The 23,157-nt window shown below is 39.4% G+C and overlaps 1 protein-coding gene across 1 annotated transcript in view; it reads left to right on the top strand.

Annotated features, from left to right (window-relative positions):
- The first annotated feature begins 7,623 nt into the window (after positions 1-7,623).
- Positions 7,624-23,157, top strand: part of PRR16 (proline rich 16) — a 169,165-nt gene continuing 153,631 nt past the window's right edge. Inside the window, 2 exon segments of the mRNA XM_072860473.1 lie at positions 7,624-7,971; positions 7,973-8,164. Of these exon segments, the coding sequence (XP_072716574.1) occupies positions 7,624-7,971; positions 7,973-8,164 (540 nt within the window).

Here is a 23,157-nt window from a genome sequence, read left to right as displayed (position 1 = left end):
TTTTCTGGAAGTACAACCGGCCTGTTTTTCTCTCTACATGTTACCTACTAATCAAGTGCTTAATGGCTTGGCCTGTCAACCAACCAGCCTGTATTTGAATGGAAAAAATCAGTCTGATCTGGATTCTCCTCCCAAGCTTTTGCAACATTACATCCTCTTTAAAAAAAAGAAAAAAAATCATAAAAAAGGGTAAGGTAGAACTGCCTTTTGCTGTCACCTGAGTGCTACTAATTTTTCCTGATGCTTGCTAAAGAGACCAGAAACTATTCCACTGTTTTGAAAGAAAACAAATATTTAAGGTAATGAAAAAGTTGAAGCTCTATCACTGTGTTGTTTTTGTACCGTTCAGCTGGAATTACAACCCTTACTGCATAGGCTCTAGAGCTCCTTTTTCTGAACCAGTAGCTAAAAATGGACCGGTGTTAATTCCCAAGGAAGAAAATGGCATGCACTTGATTCTGAAGATTTCTGTTAGTAATGGTTCTTACCTAGGGAGAAGGGGAGTTGTGAGTTTTCCCAGCACAGCTGCAGAGAATTGCAAATTCTCCTGAACAAATTCAAAGCTGAGGTAAGCAAGAACAGCCACTTTGAATGACTGGTGGATGAGACATTCAGATATCCACTGAAAATACTACTTCCTTGAAAATACCTGGCATCACTTCTCAAAGCATTACATAAAATGTACATACCGGTATGTGTCACTGTGCAACTGACATTTTAAAGATGGGTCATAGGTCCTGAGAGACTGCTAGAAATTATGTGACTGATTCCAGGTAAATTGATTGTGGGAATTTGCAAGGAGATTTTTTTCATAGAAAATATTGTTTAAAATAAAAAAAGCGTAGTGGAGAGTATTAATGTCCAAATTAATAACAGATTACATTAACATTATATAATAATTAGTGAACACTGAATAATGGAAAGATCACATATTTTCAATTACAATTATCTGAATTTAGGAGTGGAATATGGGAATATTTTTCTATAGTTTGGATGACTGTCTGGTGCCCCTGGGTGCTTGGGTCTGTAACGTTATGGGTCGAGTTCAGCGAGGTATGGACAGAACCAGTGTGTTCTCATGCCATCACTTGGAGGACAGTCAGTACCTCAAGGGACTACTTGGCACTCACACAATCCAGTTGTATGTTCATCAGTGAGTAATGGATCCTTCCCATTTATGCTTCTGGCTTCTTTCTCATAGTTTGTACCATGGCTTTTAACATAATTTGAATCTCGGGAGCAGGGGAGGAAGTGGCAGAGATTCATTGTCTATCCATAGATAATTCATCTATCTAAAATGAAAGCTTTGAATGTGTGAATGTTCACCTTTGCTTTACAGTGTATGACACAGAAAAAATAGTTTTTTAATTGCAGTAGCTGGAGTGGGCTTTGAGATAGAGGCTGTATAAATCCACTGTAGGCCTGCAAGTTAAAGAATTGCATTTTTTACCTTTGTATTCTTGCTACTGTACTATAATCCTTTTCCATATTTGGGTTACTCATTTAATCTGGCATTTCTCTTGCTCAGACTATTCTGATTGAGGTGCTTTAGGAAAGAATCCAGACAGTGTTTTTCCTGTGTGCTCCAGATGTTTTCAATAATATACTACTGAAGTGAATGACAGTGGTAAAGGGATATTCCTCCACAGGAAATACTTTGCATCTGACACCAACCAATAGCTCCTCAGGGAAAAAAAGGCACCAATTTCTTAGCTGACAGTTAACCAGTAAACAAAAAAGTAATCTTGGTAAAATTAGAGGAAGTATATATAACTTCCAGTAACGGAGTTTGAAAAACAAGCATAAGAAATGACTAATATAAACTATTGCTTTAGGATTACTGCAGAAACTTATTCAGCCACCATTCTCCTTTCAGTCTTGCCACCTGTTTGCTTTTCAGTTTTGAAGAGAAAAAAAGAAAATTCTACTCTTTCCAAGCAATTATACAGAATGTATTCAGCAGAGAAAAAAGTATATTTTATCTCCCATTATTTCTATAGTTTAAAAACATTTTGATGGATATTTGCAAGAGAGATGCAATAAGCATGGTATAATCGTGTTTTTCCTTCCCTGACCCATTTCCTATTTATTTTTTGTCATATATAATATTCTATTGATTTGCATTAAGACAGCCTTTTTTGTTAATTCTCTCCACTAAAAGAGTGGACATTGAGCTGAGTGTTTACTGTGACAGCAAATACATTTCTGCATCTTTCAAGGATGTGTATGCATAAAGTTCAATTTTCTCCCACATTAAATTAACAGATCTTTTTTTTTTTGCTTGCCTATCCAGTGGGTCATTCTCGAGTCAAAGCATTGCACAGAGAATTACTTACACAATGTTAGCAGCCATTGTATAATATGAATGGACAAAGTTCACATAACTTGGACAAAGTTCATAATATCACATCACCTCTAGGTACTTGTATTCTGACTGAATTTGGTTTTATTATCCTGTCTTACTAAATCCATAGGCTGTACTTTGTTGAATTTTACACTGAAAACTGAATATTTGTTGAATTAAGTCAAAGATATAACAGATATTTTTTAGTAAGATATTCCATTTCTTTATCTAGGTACTGAGGGAATAGTTTGTAGAAAATAAATAATTTAAATACTTTCTCTTGTGTACTTTTCAGAGCTTTTGACATTTTTGGAGAAATATCACTAGTTAAAATTTGACAGAAAAAAGCCCACTGCAATTTAGTGCCTGGGGAATATCCCAGACAGAGGATGGTTCGTTTCCTATGGTTGTCTTACAGCTCACCAAAGAAGCCTGATAGAGCACAAGTGGTTCAAAGAGGACTCAGTTTCAGCTGGTTTATCTTCCAGCTAGGTAGTATTTCTTATTTCCCTGTGAAGCGGTAATAAATCTTGGTAGTTGGCATTCCAATATAGAGACATTATACAGATTTTTCTTTGAACTGTGTTAACTAATGTGACACTCCATTCTGAGCAGATTGATGGAATTGAACGTGAATTATGCATGGGAGGTATTTTATTCACATTTAATAGAGAAATTCTTGCATATATTTTTTAACTTAGGACAAAGTAACTAAGTTATTTCTTTCCACAGCATCACTCAACAAAGGATTTGCCAGATAAGAAAAGTAACTTTTATTGCCACCCTGATTATACACATTACAAACAACATACAATGAAAATAGATTTGCATTCCATAAAACTCTGCTCTACTTTTACCTCTAAAGGAGAATAACATACTCTAAGCTGTCTGTTTAGTTTCTTAAAAGCTTAGCTTAGAGTTCTGCTCTACAAATAATTGGCCCTGTACCATCTTTACCAATACGTAAATCCTTATGAGAAATATGTGTGGATTGTGCATTTGACAGAAAGCACGATATGACTAGTTTCATACGATACATATGGTAAGCCTGATTTTAAATCAATATCAAGAAGAAAAAGGTTGGAGAAGTAAGGCAAGAACTTGGTGCAAAGGGTGACTTTGCCTTAATCCTGACTTCCACTAGGTTTCCTAGTTACTGTTTGGAAATGAGCCAACTTAATTCAGAAATATGTAGTTTGTTTTGTGAGATCCTGAGTTTCTTTTTAAGGGAATAACTCGTGTTTTTTAAAGAAGTGAAATAACGTAATGGCATTTAATTATACCACACTTCAGAAAGTGCTTTTATTTTTTTCCTTTAACTGAAGAGTCTTTCAGCCTCTATCCAAATAAACTACAACTCTATAGTTTGGAGCACAAGCAGACAGTGTGACTTCCTCAGTGTAACTGTCAAGGAATTGTTTAAGAATTAAGAAAAGAACAACATATCCAGTTAAATATGGGAACATTTTGAAAAGAGATTAGCGCACTATTCTTTTCGGATAGAAAAAGTAAAAGATGAAAACCTGTGTTTAACAAGTAAGTTAGTGGCATTGTACTATAGCTTAACCCATTGTTGTAATTTAACTTATGATTGATTTTGAAGATTTCAATGAATATTTTAATTAGCACGTGTCCAATATGCAAGCCTGCAGCAATTGAATTAGGCTTTCTTCCACAATTTCATTTGGGATGAAAAAGACAGGTTTACTGTTTTAGTGTTTCCCTACCTTGTAGCTGGAATATTTCCTTTAGGGACAAATTCAAAACAGAGATAGAAAATAAATTAAGGTTTTGCTTTATTTTATCATTCCCAAAATTAGTTAGTTTGGCTAGGTATCTTTTTGCTTTGTAAATTCTTTAATTTTGTTTGGAAAGTTTGAAAATGTTTAAAATAAATTAGAATATTCAGATTAAAAATGTTTTGTTTGACCTAGAAGACTTTGTTCAACTTTTACCTTTGATAAATAGCACAAATCCCAAACAAAATGTCTTCAACAGGCAATAGCAAATTAATTTTTAATTAATCTATCTGAAATACTAATGACTTGGGGAAAGTGGGATGTAGTTCTACATATATAATTTGTAAAGTGCTCACTTGGTTTCTATTCTCGTACAAGAATAAGTATGAAATTTTTACGGTACTGTATCAGCCCCTCCCAAGCAGGTAAGCATTTGGGGCTTTTTTAATATTATTTTGGTTTTTTAATAAGAGAGAAGTAACTAAATTTAAAAGTAATTACATTTCTGTATTTCTGATATGAGTGGTCTGGCTGATTCTCATGAAAAATTATTTCTGTGATTCATGTACATTTTACGATTACTCATGATTTCCTGCATAGTTTCCAACTCTCTTTGTGACTCCACACAAAAAATAAATAGCATAAATAAAACAGCATGATGAAATCACTGCCTTGTGTGTGTGTTCAGTTCATTCTATTTGTAACACTGGGCTGAGATATAGGATAGTTTTTTCCAAAAGGAAAAGTGCCATCTACTGAATTACCAAAACAAAATTTTGCAGCAACTTGAGAGATTTTCCGGAGAGATGTCCTTTCCAATTACTGATTAGGCCAAGCCTTACTCAACTTGTGAGCTTTAATGAGATCATAGCTGGCAATGGTATGGTTGAGTGCCACTTTACTTCACTAAGTATTCATTTAATGTGTGTTTTGTTTTTGTTTGGGTACTTTTTTCTCTATTAAAAAGTGTTAGTGGAAGATCAATGAACTGCACTTTGAAGGTCTTAAGCTTTTAATTCCAAAATAACTTTCTCCCCCAACTTCTCCCCAAGATTTCTGGGGACACTTCTTGTGCATCCTCTGCATCTGCTTAATGGCCTACAGAGGTCAGACTTCCAGCAAGCAGTTACTCCTCTTTTCCCTGATTAGCCACTTCAGGTTTGGTGAAGGTACAGACAGAAAGACTTCAAAAAGAATAAACTGATAACATACTGATAAATAACATTCACTTGCAGAGACAGAAGGAAAAGAAATGGAACAACTAATAGATAACTTTGGTATAGGACACTACCTATTAGCTAACTGAGACATGGTTTAGCATTGTATAGCACATTTTTTAAAGGCATAAAATTGCTTTCAAGACCAATAGGACAATGAACTTTACTCAGGACTTAGAAAAGCTGTCAGTTTTTTTCAGGGATAAGCAGTAGATACTTGGATGAATACAAAATATCAGCCACTATATAATCCTGCACAGCTCTTAGAAGAATGTCACTACAAAAGTGGAGGGATTGGTGAAGTGGACATGAACTATATCTTCAAAAGTTTGGGAAGTTTCCAAACATGGCCACAGGATTAAGGAAACTTGATGACCACAGGATTATGGATAAAGTCCTGTCATGACTTAAAACTAACTGATGAGATAGAACAGGAATCAATTTTCCCTTCTTAAAGTAAAAATATTTAGCAGTGAGAGGTGCCAGGGATTTATACAGAGACAATAAAAAGGTAAGTAATTGTGTAGGAAAAATATGTCTAATCACAAATTAGGCTAGACAAAATTTAGGCTAGACAAAATTTAGAGGGTCTGTAGTAAATCTGGTAGTAATTTTGTGACAATGTTGACAATTTCTACAGAAATGTAGTAGAAAACATCCCTTACCTATTTAAGCCATGTTATGTATAGGTATATACAGTATGCTGTCATACAGTATCCTTAACTTCTGTCAGAAAATAGACTTTTTTCTCTAATTATAGACTGGATATGTGCTGGCTTCTGCTGGATAATTTCACTGATAGCTTTTCATAAATGTTTTCTTTTTTTCTGTTCATACAACGCTTTTGAGGAATAGTATTCAAACATGTTAATTAAAACTTACTCAACAACTTGTGGGCTGCTTTTTTCCTAATTTAGTGGTGACTGCAGTTTGTAAATTCAGCTGTATTACTTAGCTAGCTTCAAAAATCATATGATGTTGTTGCTCATACAGAAACAGTTAAGCAAAAATAACCAGCAGGAATGCTTTTAAGTCAGTGTTGGAAGAGCTTTTGCTTTGGTGAGATGAAAAAAATCTACCATGAGACTTGAAGAAAGTCAAGAGGAAAGACATGGGCTCTTCTTGAACATGGCCTCCTTGAAATTGTTTAAAAGGTCTGTGAGACACGTGGCGGGAGAGAGGGGGGAGAAATTCCAATGTATGCCCACTAACAAACTATTTCAGCCAAACACTGCAGGTTTTATAGTGGTAAAAAGTGGAAAGGTAATTACACCTAACTCAAGACAGTAAGAGGTGCTGTCAGCCCCTGCCTATTCGTATCCCAGTCCCACACCCTTCCCAGAGACAAACTGTTCCTCACCAAGTGATGTGCATCACCATGTGCAGACACACTGCTCTGGGCAAGGTTTCTGCTTTTCCCCTCCTGCTTTAGCTAGGTTAAAACATCTCAGGCTGCCAAAATTCTCAGAAGCATTCACAGCATCAAAGTCAGTTGCAACCATGCAGGGCAATCCTCAAAGTGGGGCTTGGCTGCATGCCCTCTTCTTGCTGTTCATGGCTAGTGGGAGGTAGAAATACCTAAAACCATTCCTTTTACCTGAATGTGCCACCTTCTGCAGTAAGATGAAAAACCATGAGAGGTGAGTGGTATCTAGCAATCTCTCCCTTTTGCCCCACAGATCAATCTCTGAATAACGTGACCAAAAGCAGCACTGGCCTCCACAGAAAGAGCCAGGTAGCGTACTCATAAAAGCTCTTCTGGCTCATGCACATTTTTATTTCTATCTGATGAGATGCTCCACCTTTACTTTATGACTAGAATAGGGTATACTGATCACTGTGTGTTTGCAGGGCAGTACATTGGGGAGTGCAATGACATGTAAGTGCCTTTTACAAATGTGGCGGCATTTACAAAACGCCATCCTTCCTATAGCCTCCTTGCAGCACCAAATTCCAAAACGAGCACCAGGGAGCCAGGACGGTTACTTTACAGTGCAGAGGTGTGCGAGTGTCACCTCCCAATTACGACCTTTTCACCAGAAACAGGCACTGTTGTTGTCTCCTTCGACGGGAATTTTGCCATGAGCCAGCCACTATAAGTGTTTCCTTTCCTGGGGGGCTGTTTTGGCGAGTAAACATTTTTCTCCTGCAGAGCTGGTGCAACCACCTCCCGCGCCCGGGGACCACCGGGGGGGCCTCCGGAGTGACACAGCGCCGTACGCTCGCCCCCCGGGGCTGTCGGGCAGGGACGAGGCGGGGAGAGCGCCTCTTCCGGAGGAGTCACCCTGCCTCCCCCGCCCCCCGGGGAGCGCGGGCGGGGGCGATGCCGCGGGCGGCGGGCGCTCCTCCCCCGGCCCCTCTCCCCGGCCGGAGCCGCAGCCGGAGCCGGAGCCGGAGCCGGAGCCGGAGCCGGAGCGGGCGGCGGCGCGGGAGGGGCGAGGCGCAGGCGCGGCGCACGGCGGGCTGCAGCCGGGCCCCCGCGCCGCTCCCGGGAGTCGATGGCAGCTGCACAGCGCGGCCGCCCGGCGGAGCGCGGCGCGGCTCGGCGCCCCCGGCGCGGGATGCGCGGGCGGGCAGGCGGCGGCGGCGGCGGCAGCGGCTGCGGCAGCTCCGGGAGCCGGAGGGACAGGGCCGGGCGGCCGGCGGCCGCCGCGCTCGCCTGACCTGCGTGCCCCCCTGGCCGCGCCGGGCTGCCCCGAAGGATGTCCGCCCAGTCCAAGGGGACCGCATCCTCCTCCTCGTCGCCGTCCGAGGGGCCGCCGGCAGCCTCCAAAGCCAAGGTGAAGGAGCAGATCAAGATCATCGTGGAGGATTTGGAAATAGTCCTGGGGGACCTGAAAGACGTGGCCAAGGAACTTAAGGAGGTGAGAAGCGGAGGGCTGCGCGGACGCGCCCCCGGTCTCCCCCGTGGGGTGCGAGCCCCCCTCGCCCGTGGGCCGGGAGCCCTGCTCCCCCCGAAGCGCCGCTGCCGCCCCAGGCTCCTTTCACCACTTCTTCACCCCCAGGTCCAGCAACTGGTGTCCGGGCTGGGCACGGGGCGGCCCCCGGCCGTGCTCCGGGGCGGGCGGCTGTGCCTTGCTGCGGCGCCCGGCGCTCCGGAACGGGACGGGGCGACGCGGCTGGAGCCCCCTGTCCCGGGTGCGGTGCGTCCCCGGGGCCGGTCGTGCTCCCCCCCGGCTGCGAGGCGGCTCTTCCCGGGGACTTCCCACCTCGGCGCACCCCTCGGAGTTTTTTTTTTTTCCCGGGAGGCCGGGGGTGCCTCTCCTGCGGGGTCCCCGCTGGGCGAGGAGGGTGTTTGGCGGAGCTGCGGGACCCGCAGCCCTGCCCGATCCCGGGCTGCGCCGGGCCGGCATCCCGACGATGGGAGAGGCGTCAGGAGCGGCTCCGCTCCCGCTGCAGCGGGTTTAACTTTTCGGCTGCACGGTGCAGCTCCATGTTGACCCCCAGGCAGCAGCCCGGCCCGGATCTCCCGGCCGGTGAGGGCGGGGGGTTCCCGGACCCCCCGCACCCGCCGCCCTGGGCGAAGGGTCCCTGCCTGTCTCGGCAGTACTGGCGCGGCGAAGTCTGCCTCTGCCTCTGCAGGCTGCTTCACCGGGAGCTGAGCGCCCTGTTTATCTTGCCTATCTGGCAAGATTGCCTTTGCAATCTTCCTTTTGCCGGTGGCGAGTGTCATCTCCCCTAGGTTAATCTGCAGGCGGAGTGCGATTACCGCGGGCATGTTCATAAGCACGGAAATGCTGTAGCTGAAGGAAGCAAATTTGGCTGTCCTTTTGGAGATTTCCACGTTATCTTGGTTTTGCCTCACAACTGGTCGACAGATGGTTGGATTATGCACTGAAATTCAAGTCCAGAATCTCTGTGCATTGCTTTATAATCCTGTATTTGACATTTATGACAGGCTGTGGTTTTTTGCTATCAAATATTAGTTTTCTATTTTAACAACATTGTCAACAAGTTTCATTCAACAGACTTTTGCCATCTGAGGCAGTCTGAAATTCACTCAGTGCTTCCTGTAATGTTGGAAGATGTATAAACACACGGCTCACTAATCATAGCTGTTAAGACTTCTTTCTCACCCACAATTCGATTTCTCCTTCTTTTTTGAAAATATATCTATAATTTCTCTTTCCCTTAACGTGCTGCTGTCTGTGCTTTGTCATTTTTTGAGGTATTTTGAAGTGGAAATAAACATTGTTTGTAGGGCAGTTCTTTCAATGTTTTGAAGACTGATAGAGCAAAGTAGCTTCTGTTGCTGCAGAAGCCCATTTTCAGGACCTGGAGAGGATGTACTGTGATCTGTCCCATGAATGTAAATCATTCTCTGCACATAATCAGTCCTAGCTTTCCTCTAGTGAGCAAACAAGATCACTGTAGATGGAGGTCGTATGTCATCATTTACTGTGGCATGTTTTATCTAAGCAAACTTGTCTGTTCTGGTTGACTGCATCTGTGAAAAAGAACTGGGTTTACCTCTGCTTGATGGGGAAATGGCTTGTGTGGAGCTCCTTTTGCCAAGTAGCGTGAAATGTAAAAGGGGAGTTGTAGAGAAAAGGCGCTGTAACTCTTTTAGGTATGTACCTGTTGAAGGGTGCAAGGATTGCCAAGAGCATCTATTTTGAGAAAATATAAGTATTTTTATAAAAAGGATAGTTAAATCTTGTTTGTAACCACACGAGTTTTTGAGTAACGCTTTTCTCTAAATATGTCTTACAAAGATGATAGCTGCGATACTCTGACAAACAAGGGTTGCATATGCAATTATCTGCTTGCTTGCAATATTATCATGATGTGTTAAATATACTTTGTATGGCATTTATTTTGAAAAGTCTGCAGAAGTTTGCCATCTGAGTACTTCCAGTTATCTGCCTTTTGTAGTATGGACTAAATCTGTGCAAGATCTCTCGATGCAGCTGCAATGTGTACCTTTTTATGTGAAAGTGAGTTACTTGATGATATTACAAGCTAACAATCAGTCTCTTTCATAGGTTGTTTGTAGGTGTTAGAAAGTGTTGACAGATCTTTCATTAAAGCATATAGGAAGTTGGTCTATAGTCAGTTTTGGAGTATTATACACAGAAGTATACATGTGCTTCTTTTGTGGTTCCTTACTGTTGGACCAGGCAAAGTGATAAACTGGAGGACGTAAGTTTGCACTTTCCATTTTCACTACAAATTATGTTCTGGAAATGTTTTGTCTACCCTTTTTTTCATTGAGTGTTTGCTGCAGTCTGACTGTTGTGCTACAGCCTTTCTGTTGTTCATTCCTTTTTTTTTTTTTTTCATTAGGAATATAGTGTTCTGAAAATAGCCTTTCATTCTTTTTATTACTGTTGTGTTAAAAAGGACTTCAGTTCTGCTGTAGTGGTACGGCATGAGGGCTTTTTTTGCGCAGTTACAGTAATATTTAGTTGTGATGTTGAAAATATGCCATTTGTAGAATCTTTTTTTTTCTATTTATGTCTACCTATTTGTTACCCTTAAATATAAATTATTTAATTATTTATTAGCTTATACTTAATGTAGCACTTTAGGTATTGGGATAGACTGGATGTCCTTTCCTAGCACCTTTCAGTTTCTTTAGTAAGTTTTTATATTCAAAGTACTGTCAAATTAAAAGATAGTTTCATTGCTTTAAAGTGAACTTTTCTGTAACAGTAAGGAGTATGGCTGTACAAGACTTGTATGTCTTGTTACATTTAGCTTGTTATAGTTACGTTAATATATTTGCATCTGCCCTTTGTTCCAAAGCTTTTTCTAATTGATGCTTTAACATTTTTTGTATGTGAAAGGGAGGAGTGGGGAGAGGATGGGGTGTTAAATCCAGATGCACAAACCATGAAGGTTATAAATTTTCTGTAAAAACACGTGACTAAATCATGTGGATTAAAACAAGTACATGTTAGGAGTTACTGTGTCTCAGAAGTGGAACATCTGTTTCCTTTTTTTTCTTCCCCCCCCTTATTTATTGGTCTGGTTTGCTTAGGCTAGGGTAACTACAAGAGACTAAGGATGGAGAGGGGGGGTAATTGGAAGACATGTTAGGATGGAGTGGTGCTAAGTCCGGAGTGTGAGCACACGTATGGCTAGTGCTCTCTAGGGTGCAATGAACTAAGGAGAGACTTGGCCCCTTTTGTCTCCTTGCCAAAAAGAAACACAGGGTGGGTGTGTACCAAGAGTGGGATGTGTTTTTGTGCTGCAAGAAATGAATGGATTTAAAATTGATTGAGTGGCTGTTATTTGTTACATATTCCAAAGAAAAATCAAAGGGGTGCCAGAGGATTGAGTAAGACTGACTATTCCTTTAGTCTAGGCTATTTCAGAATTAAGTTGGTAAAGCCTTAAACTTTGATTCTCCTCCAGAGGATTGGATAAAATACCTTTTTCTCTGGAGTCTGTCTAGAAACATGGTTATTATGAAGTCTTGCTTTGCAGATGATATTTATCTCTCTGGTACCTAAATAATGAGGTGATCAACAGTACTGGAAACCAGAAGACGTGTGCTAATTAAACTATTTTCAATGTAGAATGCATGATGTAGCCCTAATTCTCTGATGACTTCAGAAGGGACTGTAGGAGATGTGCCTGCACACCTGCGGACAGCAGGGCACAGAGATCTGTATCATCTTAATACTGATAGTATAATTTTTAATAATTCCATGCTTTCACATTTTATGATAATGTTGCACATTTCTGTAGCCTTGCTCTTGTTTACATTAAGGAAATACTTAACTAAATAATCTGATAAATACTTTTTGTAGTAATAAGAATTCATCATGCAGAACAAATTCCTGGAAGTTATGTGTGAAACATTTGCATAGCTTTTAATTGGCTAAATAGACTTCAACCTTTTATCGAAAGGAAGCAGCAGTGTAGCTATTGACAATGTTTAGAATAATCCAAAATGGAGGTGCAGGAGAAACAGAAGCCCTCATAGGCATTGCACATGCATCAGTAAATTTCCAGTCTTTCCAAGTCTACCTCCTCTACTTTAAATCTTCCAAAAATGTCTTGCTGACAGAACAAGTGAATAATCCACCCTCATCTGACTGACACGTTTATTTTCCGTAAAGATATAATCTATAAAATTTGGGTATGACTTAACAAATAATGTTTTCTAAGTGATGATGAACTAGCAGATGCCACCCCGCCTCCCTGCAAACACCATGACAAAGTTTGTCACAGGGTAGGTGACCTGATTCCATAACCAGGCCAGTCATCATTCTTTTAAGTGGAGGGTGGTCATGTATTCCATGGTCTTCATTTCTCGATTAGGCCTGCAGGAGCATATTACAATTTCAACACCGATGTTTTCTATTCTGTTTTTGTTTTTGTGTTCAGCTAGCGATCCAGATGGCAGGAAGGCACTTCAGGTTGCCTGTTAATCCAGAAACTAGGAAGCTGCGGTTTGTATCCACCAAGAGGATTAGAGCAGCAACAATCAATCATGTATCGGTATCTCTGATGTGCAGGCAGCAATACAAACACGAACACAAAAAATGTTTTGGGTTCATATTGCTGCATGAAGTCTAGGGGGGGACGTATTACAACATAGGTATAGAATATACTATATAGAAACCTAAGAATAGGTAGAACAATAGCAAAACATTTTAATCCCTTCCTCCTTCTTCTGCTGATCCCTTCCCTTGTCTCCTTTTTGGACTCTCTCCAGAGGTCAAGGACCTGCTGCTCCTTTTGCTAGGTAGTGGCAGTTGAAGGAAGAGGTTTTTGAGCATAGTTGTTCCTACCATTAGAAATCCAATGAATGCAGATGCCCTTCCTACATATGGATTCTGGATGCTGGCCCTCTTAACAGTGTTTCTCTCGGAGTCTTGCTTAAGTGGATACTCTGTATATGCAGATCTGGTCAGTGAGATGTGAGAGGGACTGAAGCTTTCTTGTGATTTTTATTGCTGTAGCTGGGGTCGTGGTCCAGTTCAGGCACCAGGACCAAGATGTTGTATGACTAATGGCATTGTCCATTCCAAAACTTGCTAATCTCTCCAGCAGAAGACTTTTTGTCTGATTTCTTATTGCAGTCCTTAGTGACAAATGCAATCATGAACTGTACCTGGATGTTTATTGTAAGTGCAGAGTATGAGTCATTATGTAAGAGAAGCACTGCACAGCAACTTTATTGTGATCTGCCCAGGGGTCCAAACAGGGCCATAAATAGCCATTGCAGGTAACTGAATCATAATTTTCCTTTCCATTTATTTCTTGTGGTCTATGAAGCACTTACAGAGTTATACACAACAAAAAAGTGCAAATGTATTAAGATAAAATTCTTACACTGGTAGTGTCAATAAAGCTAATAGAGCTAAAGGCTAACTGTGAACCTTAAAATCCACCACGTTTTAAGGTTGTCAGGACATTTTAAATGCTGATATACGATAAGGTAAGGTTGCTCCACACCTGATTTGTAAGCAAAGCTACCAAGAGTTAGTAATTGTATTGTGTAACACAATGAATAGAATATCTAGTGTACATATAGAACATTGCTTGTTAATATCAAGAGGCTTGACAGAGGGAAGCACACTGTCAATTTATGCTAGCTATTTTGTTTTTATAAACACTCATGTCAGCTACTTGATTCCTTTTATGCAGGACTAAGCTCCTGATAGTAATGTGTATTGTGCAACCATGAGCTAAATAGAGCATATATAAATTCAGTTTTCAAATAAATACAGTACCACAGTGAAAATATGTATCCTTATGCTAAAGTTTGAACTTCACACAATCTGTGCACTACTGACTGTGATACGGAAAACAAAAGTAGTGAGGCAGAAATTTCAGTGTGTTACAGTCAGATTTTGCCATTGACTTCAGTAGGAACAAAAGCAAGTTTAAGGGTGACAGAAGTTTGTTTCGGGCTGCTTCATTTTATTAAAACTTCAGAATTCAGAGGAATCAGTTGCTGCCATGTGTATGTCTGAATGCGTCATACAAAAACAATGACTTGGTTGAGCACCATCATTGAAGTTTTGCAGATTTTTGCCAGTTTCCTCTGGAAATGAAACAATGCTTCTGTTTCCATTACTCACATTGGACAAAGTTCTGGAATAGCCTTCCCACTTCTAGTCAAAAACTTCCATCCAAATTACTACTCACAGTCGATTTGTACACGACTAATTAATAGTCCTCTTGGGGGAGGTGCGGGAGAGGTGCAAATGTTGTCCCTGAGTCTAAAGAGTACTTTCCTATACTGCCTATTTCACAATACCTTTATGAAGAGCATCACTATCCTCTTCTAGTTTTCATTTCTTTTAGAGCTGCAAAATACTTGTGGCTTATCGTCTTCACTGTATATTATACCTGTTCTTTGAAAGCCAAGTGAAGTAAATGGTCAGTGACCTCACAGGTAGCTCATGTATATCCTGCTCAGGTGTCCCCATTTTTTTTCTTCAGTAGAGGTTATCGCTGTGAGGCAGATGGAGTGAAGGGGTCTATCTTGCATATATACTGCTGTCCTTGCCACATAACCTGTGGCTGACGTTCAGCCATGCAGGTTAACACTAGCTTAGTTACTTATATGTAGCTAGGGCTTTGTTTTATTCTGCTAGTAGTTGGGCTTTTTGTTTTGGTTTGGTGTTTGGTTTTGTGTGTTTTTTTTTTTTTTAATACATACAGTAAATAGCAGCTAATGTATGTTGTTTTCTTAAGGTAAAAGTCTTGAGGTAGCGTTTCACTCAAATTTCAGTGTAGGGTGCATATTATCAATTGTACTGAATCTTTAATATGTTAGCCATGAATATATGATAAGGGCTACAGCCTATACACGCCTCCTTCTCTGACAGCTCATGTCCAGCTCTGTACATCATTGACTCTGGTCATTCTTGCTGCAACTACCTGCAATGCTTCAAAATGCCCTCCTTATTGTACTCAGGGGAAGAAGAAAAGCAGAGCCTGCTTTCACTGTGGAAAGGCTGAGAAAATCCTCTAGCAGATCTCTCACTACAGCTTCCCTGTGTCAGGTCATGTGTGTGTGTTGAATGACTGGGGTGGGAGGGCTTGGTGGCTGAGCTGCTGGCATTCTGGTTTGGTTTAAAATTACGGTACTACAGCTGATGGAAGCAGTGAGGAGCAATTGCCTCCAAACAGGAATAGTACTGTCAGTGGTTACTTTTGCAAAAATTATAGTATGTTCATATGTCTTTAAAGGTTAACAAACTCATCCGTTGTTTCATGCAGCATGTGCCACATTGCATTATGAAGACTGAGAGCACTGATGTTGAATCCTTTCCAGGTCTCATTGTAGATTATTTCTCAGTAACCTGAAAAATCCTGCAATTTTAAAACACCTTTGAGTTTTTCTCCTTAAACCTTTTTTGATAAATATGCAGTAATTATTTTAGTCTTTCACCTATGATGGTATTATGTTCTTCTCTGTATTATAGTCTGTTTACAGTTCTTTCAGTGAACAGTTTCAAGGTAGAAGCAGAGTAAGACATCCTTACTTGCACTGTAATCATTTGTGTTGTAAGTAAGAGAAGAAGATAATTTAATACTTCTGAAAATAGTGTGAGATGTTTATTATTTGTTTAAAGTGAGACCATCTGCATGGGGCTCCAGGACTTTGATGTGGAACCAAAAACTAGATTTGGGCTTTCCATTCAACTGCAGGAAGTGAGATAAGTGCTTGAAGTATTCAAAATTTTGGTACCTAATAACAGTTTATACTTTACTGGAAATGGCACTGTGTTAAAACAGGCAGCTTATGTGGCCTGAAAGATGCAGATTTTAAAAACAAACAAACAAACTGAAAACAAATGAACAGTTTGGGCTTGCTTCTCCATTGTAATTTATTGGTTTATACCTATGTAACTGTGTCCTTCTTTATAAAATTGATGCGAAAATGTGAAAAATCAAGGTCAGTATGTTTTTTCTTTACTGCGATGTAACAAAAGTCGAGTATAATTCTTTCTTTGCATGCTTTGTCATTGAGATTCTTTTTTGGTTTTTTTGTGAGATCCCTTCTGCTTTTCCTTGCCTTTTTGTTAAAACCAGGCAAAAATAACACTTTTTTTGTGCTAGTTCTTTGAATTCTTGTAAGAGCACATGCTAATGAGAGGGTAATTGTCCAGCTAAATTAACTACTGAAAGTTCAGTACTTATTGGACAAATAATTGAAACAAATATATTTATTTTTAATTATAGAATCACAGTCTGGTTGAGGTTGAAAGGGACCCCTGGAAATTGTCCAACCCATTCAAGAGTCAACTAGAGCAGGTTGCTTAGCATCTTGTTCTTGAATATCTTCAAGGATGGTGACTTCACAACCTTATTGGACTACCTATTCCAGTATTGAATCACCCTTACAGTAAAAATGTTTTGTCTTGTGTCTAAGTAGAACTTCCTGTATTTCAATTTGTGCCTGTTGCCTGTTGTCCTCTCATTTAGTACCACTGAGAAGAGTCTGGCTTCGTCTTCTTACTCCTTCCAATCAAGTATTTGTACACATTGGAATAAGATTCCCCTGAGTCTTCTCTTCTCCAGGCTAGACAATCCCAGTTCTCTAAGCTGCTCCTCATATAACAGATGCTTCAACCCCTTAGTTTTCTTCCCAACCTTTTGCTGGACTAGCTCCAGTATGTTTATATCTGTCTTGTACTGGGGAGCCCAGAACTGTGCACAATGCTCCAGATGTGGCATCAAATAATCAGCTATATATTCAGTAAAAATGCTATGTTACCAACATTAGCTTCCCTCAATAAATATTTCTTTATCTGAAAATTTTAAATTAGCTGAAAAACGTATTTTCTACTTTTTCATTAAAGTTGCAGTAACAAATGGTTATGGACTTCTCACTGCCTGTGATCTGAATCTGGATTTTTCTTACTTTCAGACAGATAAAAGATTTGCAGTATAACTCCCTGTATGAATATAATGGATGCATACACCAAGGGTTTGGAGCTGGTGTTTGTAAGTGAGTGCAACCACTGGAGCATGTATGTGATATTAGGCAGTGATGATGCGAAGAGAGGGCTGCAGCTCCTTCTGCTTTTACAGAATGCCACTCCTCCCTAACATCTCTCCATGAAACTATCATGTATCCTTTTCCCCACCTCCAAATGAAATTGTCCAGGCAAACCCAATGTAATTACTCAAATTACCTTTGTGAACCATTCAGATTAATTTTGCCCCTCTGCTCCAACCTCTGTAGATGTCAGTTTTCACTTTGATTTCTCATCTCCTGTTGCATCGTACTAATCTTGCCATTTCTACGAGGCTTTGTGTTCTCTTTTCCTAGCCTTTTTCCTCTTTTCCCTCCTAATAGTTTCTGGTGCTTCTGCAACTTCATCTACCTGACTGTTAGTGGCTATCAAAACGATGTCTGGCTTGTTAAACATGAGAGTTCTTGTCTCTCCATTCTTGAATGTTGACTCAGGAATGTCAACATCAAAGTTTTAAGATTGGTCTTAAGAATTTCAGGTGACTCTGGCATCCATCTTAGCCACACACACACTTGTTATCCTTATGCATCTTTTGCATACTAATAGGAGATTCTCCTGTGTAGGACCTGGAAGCATTGTTAGTATTTTTTTCTAGCTCAATTTCCAATCTGGTATAGCAAGTGAAAGCTGTGTTGTTTGAATTCCAAAGTTATCCAGGTTGTTATTACAAGCAAAAGCTTTTCGTTTAAAGTCCGTGATAGGTTAGGTTAACACTGGTTTCCAGCTTTCCAGTCCAGCATCCAGAATGTTTTGAATTCATTGCATCTTTTCTCAAAATACTACCGTGCTACTCTCTTAAATGAATGATTTTAAGTTACCAACTAGAGTGCACTTCATTCTCTAAGTGTTTTTACTGATGATTGCGGAGACCATTTGAAGGGGATAAGTTTATGACAGCAGGTGGTCTCTGCTAGTGCTACTGAGTTTTATCTGTCATAGCTGGAGTGGTATAGTCTAGGCTTATTTGACTTTCATTGCTTATAGGTAATTTTATGGGACGGTTTTAAGTTCAGTAAAGCTGTGGAATTTGGATAAAGAAATGTCCTGTGTAGGGACACAGTGTCTGGTAGTTTGCATAATTTATTAAGACTAGGAAACTATACAAGCATATGTATGTCTGCTGAAGTAATAACTTTGGTTTCTTGAAATCAAAGTACAGATGGTAAGGTGAACCTGTAAGGCTTACAGAAAACTAGTGTTTCACTAAACTGGGAGGTTTATGTTGAGGCAAGAGGTGAGGAGGTTGTGATAGTTATAGCGTTTGTTGTTACCTGTTGACAATAGATTTGCATGTGCTTGTTTTTCAGATGGTGGTTATTTGTTTCTGTCTATTAAAAAAAATTCATAGAATTTGAATGGTTGGATTGTAAGCACTTTAAATCATATGCAAACACTTTAATTAATATTCACTATCTGTTTTAAATCTTAGCAAGCAGAGCCTTTGCTGATGTGATACAGTGTAACCATCAAGGTATTTGACTAAGCTGAGACTTTAAATTAACTTGATTAGTATCATGGAAAATATAGTGTGCTGCAAAGATATATGAGACAATGTAGCTGCACAAAAAAAACCCCAACCCCCAAGGCAATATATTGCCACATGTAGTAATCTTTAAAGTAGGGATGGGAGGATGAGTTGCACAACAAAAAGTCATAGTACTTCAGGTGCTGAGGATGCTGAACTAGAAAAAAAAATACTGCACAGGAGTGAGAACTTCTTATTTAGTACAGACTTTACAGAGCCTGTTTCTTTCTTCAAATTAAAACAGCAAGAACAAGACAGAAAAAGTGGTACATTGAAAATATTCAGGTTTGTCTTTGAGGAACGTTTGAAGGATATAGTGAAACTGAGGACACTGTAATGCAATTAGAACAGTGGCTTGAATGACTTTCCCCCTTCTATTTCTAAGGTGGTGTATAATGAATAAACTTAATTTGGCTTTGATAGAGCTGTGCCATCTTGTATTTACTGGCCTGCTGTCCTTAAGCGGTGCCAGTCATTCTGGAGATTTGATATATATGTGTGTGTGTGTGTGAAGTTGGTGTCTGATTCACGTGATTCATGTTCTTCATTTCAGGAGAAATTAGAACTCCAGTACTTGTATAGACAGTAATGTGTATGAACTGCAATGATGAGGTTCCAATTCTTTTATCTAAGTATTAGATTCATTGCATACTGAAGAATTATGGTCTAAGATTGATTAAAGCTAGACATACGTAGGAATTTTACATTTAATGTTAGGTAACTGATGGAAATGTCTTTTAAAAATCTCTAAAAATGTCTTCTAAAATCTTAAAAGTCCTTAAAAGGACTTTTAAAATAATCTGTTGACTAGTGAATCTTTTCTGAGTGTTTGTTGCAAGATTGTAAGTATTACAGGTAGCATCCTAGTAGAAAACCTGACTGTATCTTAATGAGTGACTGCTGTATACTGTTTGTAGGAGATGAACACTTGGCTAGCATCATGAATGTCTACTTCAAGTTTCTTATGAATTAAAAAAAAAACCAAACAGCTCAATCACAGTCAAAGTTTATTCAGTGTATACCACCTTAGAAATAGGGGTCACTTTTATAATACTTTCAACAGAATATTAAATGTACCTAGTCAGTTATTTTCTCCATAATTTGGTCGTCTGCTGCAAACTTACATCTGACTTAGAATATAAATTATTTCTGAGATAGAATGTTTAACAGATATTAGTCAACCAAGGGCATAAAATAATATACTAAAAGAAAAAGTTAATAAATAACCCTCTGGATTAATTATTTTAGAATTGATGCTTTGTATTACAGAGTCAGGTGTAGTTAATAATAATCTATTATGAACAGAAGGAAGGATCTATATTTTTGTAGATCTTGTGGATCATTTGCTAAATGTGAAGCATGCTTCTGTTTAGTTTTCGCTACTTCTGACAGTGACATCTCATGATATAGCATTAATGTCCTGGTATTATGTGACAGCTTTTCAAACGATTTTTGTTTCTTTTATAGCTGTCTTTTGAAAGAGTGGCAAGGCTCAGAGGGAATTGGGAACATTGTTGAGCCTTAGTTTTCTAAAAATCAAGTTCTTGTTTTAAAAACTGTTTGTTTTGCACAGGCAGAGTACTTCTCCCATGTTCATCTATTATTTCTCAGCTTAATTTTTTAATCAAGAATGAGGCATCATTGTTATCACTGTGAATTACAGATATGTTATGTCTTCCTTCTATGCATGGTACATAATGAAACAAAGTTGTTTGTTACTTAAATGCTAATATACTGCAATTAAATCTTGATCAAGTCAATTTTATGATAATTAAATGTCTATTTTGAACAGATTAAATTGTTTCCTTGCTTTTTGTACAGTACCTATAGTCTTGCAACACTTCAGTACAATTTTTCATTGAAGAACTTTGTGTTAGACTTTGGGAGCCTGTATGGCTAGAGGACAAGACGTCAGCATTTTGCTTTCTTCTAACAGAGCAGTAGCAATTCTATGTGGCTTTAAGGTTTTCTTCCAATGAAGGACATGTTCTTGGAGTTTTCATGTGCTTCCTACTGCAGACTGCCATGTAATACAGACACAGGAAGCATAGTACAATGTTTTTGTGAATGTAAACTGTTTAATCTAGGCAAAAAACCCCAACAGGCAAACAAATCAACAGTGACAAGAAAATTTTGTTAAAATTTTAGTAGAAGTACAGATTAGGAGGAGGTTTATCACAAAGTCTTTTCCCACTACCAGTACCCTTATCTTTGATTTCCTTCTGCTTCTGATTTTTGTATGGCATTTATTTGAGATGCAAAATATATGTATGATAAATTAACATACACAGAGCACTGTGTTGTGGATAGACTACTTGCAGAACTAGTCTCCTGTGACATAGGTATGTGCTTTACATAATTCTCTCTGTTCATGCATGTATGTCCTCTAGTGGAAATGGTTGCAGATAACACACAAGGCATCCTCCTTAGTTTTTAGGAAGCGCATCTTGTTTCTAGCTCTGTAGAAAGAGATTTCTCTGAAGGAATGATTTTCTTTAAGGACATCAAAGGGGAACAAATTACCTTAGTGTTTTCTGAACCACATCTGAGGAATAATGAAACTGTAAAAGCTCTGTAGAGACTTGCAGGCTAAGTAGAAGTATTTGCAGGATGAGATAGTGTGGCCCTCTGTATCATTGCAGTGTGTGCATTATCAGGAAAGAAATCTTGAAAGTGAATAGTCTACTTTCCTAAATGAGAAGGCAAACATGTTGCATTAAATTCAGCAAGAATGTAAGAGTTTCCTTTTTAGAAAGGCCCTGTGTTGTTATTCTTCAAATAATACATTCTGGATTAATGTCGACACAGCGTTATCATCTTGATTTGCAGACTGCCCTTGGGCCTCTGCTGCTCATCCTTGCCTTGTGTAACAAGATTGGTAATTTTCACTACAGGTGTGAAGAAAATCATAACTATAAAAAGTAGGAATAAGAATTATTTGTGAAACTTTTAAAGTCTTGGTAAAACCTCAAGATGTCACAGGTGCTGGAACTGTTGACATAGAATGAAGAACTTGGAGACAATGCAGGAAGAAATAAAGGAAGAAAAAGGAGGAATGCTGATGGCGAAGGAAGGAAGATGGTGGAAAAAAATCTTTGACAGTTTTTCCAGTTAGAAAAGGAAGATGAAATTGGACTAAAAGAGATTCCAGCCATAAACCCAGCTTATGATATTATCTGAAATGTCATAACTTTTCTGTGTGGTGGCCTGTGTTTTATTTATGAATAGATGACTGGCAAGAGCAAACTATGTCTCTCAATCCAGGACCCTTCTATTGGAGGCAGATCACATGTTTCTTTGTGAGTTTATCTAGCTCTGTTTTAAATATATCAATTTCTTTTGTTGTTCTTTTCTTCCCACTGTTCCCATCTGAATATTATTTTATAACAATTGATGTAACAGCTTGGAATCTTTTAATCCCTATCCCTACCGCCCCCCCCCCCCCCCCAACACCCAGGGTTTTTGCTAGTGTTGCCACTTAGCTCAGGTATCTCTTGAATATTTCTTCCTCTACCTGTACTTGTATGTTGGTACATTAGTAAAGAAATTCTTACTCCTTTTCTTAATTTGATAGACTCTCTCTCCATTTGATGAAACAGAGACCTTTTCTATCTCTGTTTTGATTGAGTTAATCTTCATAGAACATTGCACAATGTTGCTTATCTTTACTGGAGCTCTCTCTTTTGCTACATCCTGAAGTTGCATTTCCATTTTGGTGTCAGATTGGCAGCTGACAGCCATGCTGTGATCACCTTGTACACAAAGGATCTTTTCCACACAGGTCTATGAATTAGTGAAGTTCCAGTCTGTAGCACAAAGCTATTTAGTTTATCGTCATGGTTATGACGCATGTTGCATTTTGCACAATGGGAATTTTATTCCACTTTCAAGTGTTGGTGAGATTTACTTCATTCCCTGTGTATTGCCTCCTAGCTCTGCTGGATCAGCAGATTTCCTCAGAACATTTACATTTGTGACAGGGTAATTAATAAAAATACTGTATGACATCAGCCAGTCTGGTTAAGGAGTTTCATTGCTGTTTCTTCCTGACCCAAATCTACTGCTTTTTGCATATCTAGAAAAACAGTTAACTATAAAGTAATCAGCAATCCACCTGGAGGTGGCTTTTCAAACAGTATGTACTTAAGTTAGGGAACATCTTGCCACCATATATTAAGCAGAATATGAGTTTTCATGCATTGAACATGTCAGTGGACAAAATTAGTGAGAGGGATCTCTCTAAATGCATGGAAAAACCTAGGAGCTGACTAAATGTATAGAATGAAGGACATGTCTCAGGAAAACCCTGGGCCTCTGGTGTTTGTAGCCTGGGAGAGGGCTTCAGGAGACTACTCATTGTGCTCTTCAGGATCTGTTTTTG

The sequence above is a fragment of the Ciconia boyciana genome, chromosome 4 (genome assembly GCF_034638445.1).
Source record: "Ciconia boyciana chromosome 4, ASM3463844v1, whole genome shotgun sequence".
NCBI lineage: Eukaryota > Metazoa > Chordata > Aves > Ciconiiformes > Ciconiidae > Ciconia > Ciconia boyciana.
The sequence above is the reverse complement of the archived record's forward strand: the minus strand, read 5'-3'. Positions and strand labels throughout refer to the sequence as shown.